Source organism: Melospiza melodia, unplaced genomic scaffold, assembly GCF_035770615.1.
Source record: "Melospiza melodia melodia isolate bMelMel2 unplaced genomic scaffold, bMelMel2.pri scaffold_54, whole genome shotgun sequence".
Lineage (NCBI taxonomy): Eukaryota > Metazoa > Chordata > Aves > Passeriformes > Passerellidae > Melospiza > Melospiza melodia.
The window spans coordinates 2,378,525-2,382,300 of record NW_026948798.1 but is presented as its reverse complement, the minus strand read 5'-3'; the positions used below and the strand labels follow the sequence as shown (position 1 = coordinate 2,382,300).

General features: G+C 57.3%; 1 protein-coding gene across 1 annotated transcript; it reads right to left on the bottom strand.

The window, feature by feature from the left end:
* Window positions 1–1,105: 1,105 nt before the first annotated feature.
* LOC134413839 (olfactory receptor 14J1-like) lies at window positions 1,106–1,867 on the bottom strand (the record flags this gene model as incomplete). Its single annotated transcript, XM_063147882.1, has 1 exon — window positions 1,106–1,867. A coding segment is annotated over one exon (762 nt), but the record flags the coding sequence as incomplete, so codon positions are not given.
* Between the last annotated feature and the right edge of the window lie 1,909 nt (window positions 1,868–3,776).

The window sequence follows — 3,776 nt, the reverse complement described above, 5'->3', positions numbered from 1 at the left end:
CACAACCCAGCAAAGAATTCAGGTGTTTTCCCAGAGGACGTTACTTCCAGAGTGAAGTGGCCTCAAGGCCCTGTTTGTGCCACTGGAGTTGTGCCACCCCCGGGTGCTGCTGCTGGTATTTGTGCTGATGGTGTTTGTGCTCACTGGGGTTCATCTCCCCACACACAAGATGCACTGCTGAGATTTCCTCAGTACAGAGCAAACATAGCCTGCTGGCCTGGTCACTTGGTGTCCCTCCGTGCAGGGACAAAATACTTCCTGCAGGTGAGGGCAGAGGCCAGTGCTGGCAATGGTGGTTGCAGGGGCTGGTGTGGGACAATTGCCCTGGGGCACCTTCCCAGGCTGTCCCCAGAACAAAGACACAGTCCAGGCCCTGCTCTGCTGCTTCCCCAGGTCCATGCCAGGAGCTCTGGCTGTGCCAGAACACTGCTGTGAGCCCCCTTGCACACTCCCCCCCTGCCCCAGGCACTGGGCTCTGCTGTGCCAGGGCATTCCTGGAGCACATTGCTGACAGCAGCTCTGGAGCGGAGCGAAGCCTCCCTGCCCTGCCCTCATGAGATGCCCTTTGCTGATGGAGCTGCTGTGCTGGAGTCCAGCTGTGTCCCAGCAGTGCCCATGGCCTGGCCCTGCCTGTGGCCACAGCAGGGACACGCAGCAGGACAGTGACTAAGCTGCCAGAGCACTCCAGCCTTACAGCTACAGCAGGGCTGGCAAGGACAGGGTGGAGTTGGGCAGAGCAGCTCTGAAAGGACCAATCCCTGCTGCTCCCTGGCCCTGCTGCTCTGCTGGGACTGTTTTCTCCTTCTCCCCTCTCACTTCATGCAGGTCTCAGAGCTGGGATACCAGATAAAACAGGCACTGCAAGGTACTTTATTTTCTTCAAATAACACAATAGCCCAAGACCTGGTTTGCAGAGCTTATGGGTCAAATTCAAGAGGCAGACAGTGAATTTGATGGGGGGATTAAAAAGTTTCATTGAGGACAGTTTTTTTGAGAGAAAAACACACTGAATATTACCAAAAGACATGGGAACGTCTGTTGGCCTGTCATAAGTTCTATTTCAAAAGCTATGAAGAAGAAAATGGGAATTTGGTTGCTTCAGAAATCATCCATTCATCATTTTCCACAGGGCAGCCTTGAGCTCCTGGTTCCTCAGGCTGTAGATGAGAGGGTTCAGGGCTGGAGGCACCACTGAGTACAGAACTGACACTGACAGATCCAGGGATGAGGAGGAGATGGAGGGGGGTTTCAGGTGGGCAGAAAAGCCAGTGCTGACAAACAGGGAGACGACAGCCAGGTGAGGGAGGCAGGTGGAAAAGGCTTTGTGCCGTCCCTGCTCAGAGGGGATCCTCAGCACGGCCCTGAATATCTGCACATAAGAGAAAACAATGAACACAAAACATGTGAATTCTAAACAGGCACTAGCAGCAAGAAGCCCAAGTTCCCTGAGGTAGGATTTGGAGCAGGAGAGTTTGAGGATCTGTGGGATTTCGCAGAAGAACTGGCCCAGGGCATTGCCATGGCACAGGGGAAGGGAAAATGTATTGGCTGTGTGCAGCAGAGCATTGAGAAAGCCACTGGCCCAGGCAGCCACTGCCATGTGGGCACAAGCTCTGCTGCCCAGGAGGATCCTGTAGTGCAGGGGTTTACAGATGGACACGTAGCGGTCGTAGCACATGATGGTCAGGAGAAAAAACTCTACTGACACAAAGAAGAGAAAGAAGAAAACCTGTGCAGCGCATCCTGAGTAGGAGATGTCCCTAGTGTCCCAGAGGGAATTGTGCATGGCTTTGGGGACAGTGGTGCAGATAGAGCCCAGGTCAGCGAGGGCCAGGTTGAGCAGGAAGAAGAACATGGGTGTGTGCAGGTGGTGGCTGCAGGCTACGGCACTGATGATGAGGCCGTTGCCCAGGAGGGCAGCCAGGGAGATGCCCAGCAAGAAGCAGAAGTGCAGGAGCTGCAGCTGCCGTGTGTCTGCCAATGCCAGCAGGAGGAATTGGCTGATGGAGCTGCTGTTGGACATTTGCCGTCTCCAGACATTGGAACCTTTTGAAGGATCAAAAAACGGAGACAAATGGGGGGAGATTCCTCACAGGAAACTCAAAGTCCTTTTTCGTAGACATTTCCTGCCATAGAACACCTCCCCCTGCCTCTCTCTAGATCTTCCTTCACCTTTGTTGCTGGAGCCCTGATTGCTGCTGGCCAATGTTGTGTGAGGAGCTGGACCTTGGCCTCCAGGACACCTGGGAGTCAGCCCTTACCCTCAGTCAGTGCAGGGGAACAGTGAGGGCAAGGATCTGTCCTGGTGTTTAGACTTGGACAAAAAATCTTCCAGTAAGGAAGAGGAGGTGCTTAAGTGAAGGGATGGGGATAACAGAATGCAGAATGAGAGATTCTGTTGCACCTGGGGAGAACAGAGACTCCAGAGAGGGAGGAGGTTTGTCTGAGGCTTAGTGCAGACTGAGGGGAGCTGCTCTGTCCCTCTCTCCTGCTCCAGCTGCCCTGGACTTGCAACTTTCTGAGATCCACTCCTGTGTTACCCTGGACAGGCAGGAGACACTGCTGAGAGCAGAGGGATCCCTGGCACACAAAGTGGCTCCTGCCTTTCCCAGAGTCAGGAGACTGGGCTCATTGCCAGCCTCCCAGGCTGCCCTGCCCAGAGCTGCCCGGGCACAGGGAGCTGGGACACCCCATTGCTGTGCTCAGCCTGCACAGGAGGAGCCCAAGGGCTGGGCCTGGCCCTGCAGCTGGAACTGCCATTCCAGAGAGTCCCTCAGCAATGCCAGCAGCACCTGGGCAAGGCCAAGAGAGAGAGAGAGCCGGGCCTGAGGAAAAGCCTTTCCCTGGCCAGCCCTGCCCAGCCCCTGCCAGGCAGCAGCGGGGCAGGACAGTGGCCCTCAGGCCCTGGTCAGCAGGGAATGGGCACATGGCTGCAGAGATGCCCTTCATCTCTGGGGCTGCTCTGCCGACCCAGGAGGGCCTGAGGGCCCCGAGCCCCCGGGCTGAGGGCTGTGCTGGCTGTGAGGGGAGACAAGAGCTGTGCTGCTCAGGGCAGTATCTGCCCGGCAGGGCAGGCCTGGCAGGTGCCACATCTGCCCTGCAGCAGGGCTTCCCTCAGAACTGCCTCCCTCCCTCCCTGCCCACGGTTCTGCTGTTGAAGCTGTCCCAGCCCCCGCTGCTCCTGTGGCCCCGGGCTCCTTCCCTGCCAGAGCTGCCAGAGTCCAGCCCAGCCCCTGGGCCAGCCCTGCCCTGCAGCTGCTGGGCCCTGCAGGGATTAAAGAACAGCTCCCCCAGCCTGGGAAGCATGGAAAGGTGATGCTGCATGGATCTGGAGGCTGGGCAGGTGCAGGCACTTGCTGAGGTGCCCAGAAATCCTCAGGGTGATGGTTTAAGAGTCTCAGCCCCTGCTGTGCCCTGACCAGCTGAGTTTCCATTGCCACCAAGCTGTGCCAGGGAAAAGTGGGAGCACAGATTCAGGAAAGCAGAGACCCAAGCAGGAAACTCCTACCCTGAATGACCTCATGACAAGACCCTCAGAAATGAGCTGGGCATGAGCTGGAGCTCTGAGCCGCCCTGGCTGCAGCCTCAGCTTCACCCCCTGCAGCCTTCCCTGGTAGCAGGAGCAGTCCTGCCCTTTCCCTCTGACGGTGCCCAGGGCAGCCCCACTCTGCATCATGTCTTCCTCCTCCTCCTCCTCCTCCTTTGCCACAGAGAACCTGGGAGAGTCCTCCTGACACATCCCTCAGGCTGTGGGGTGCGCTGGCTTCAGGAGATCC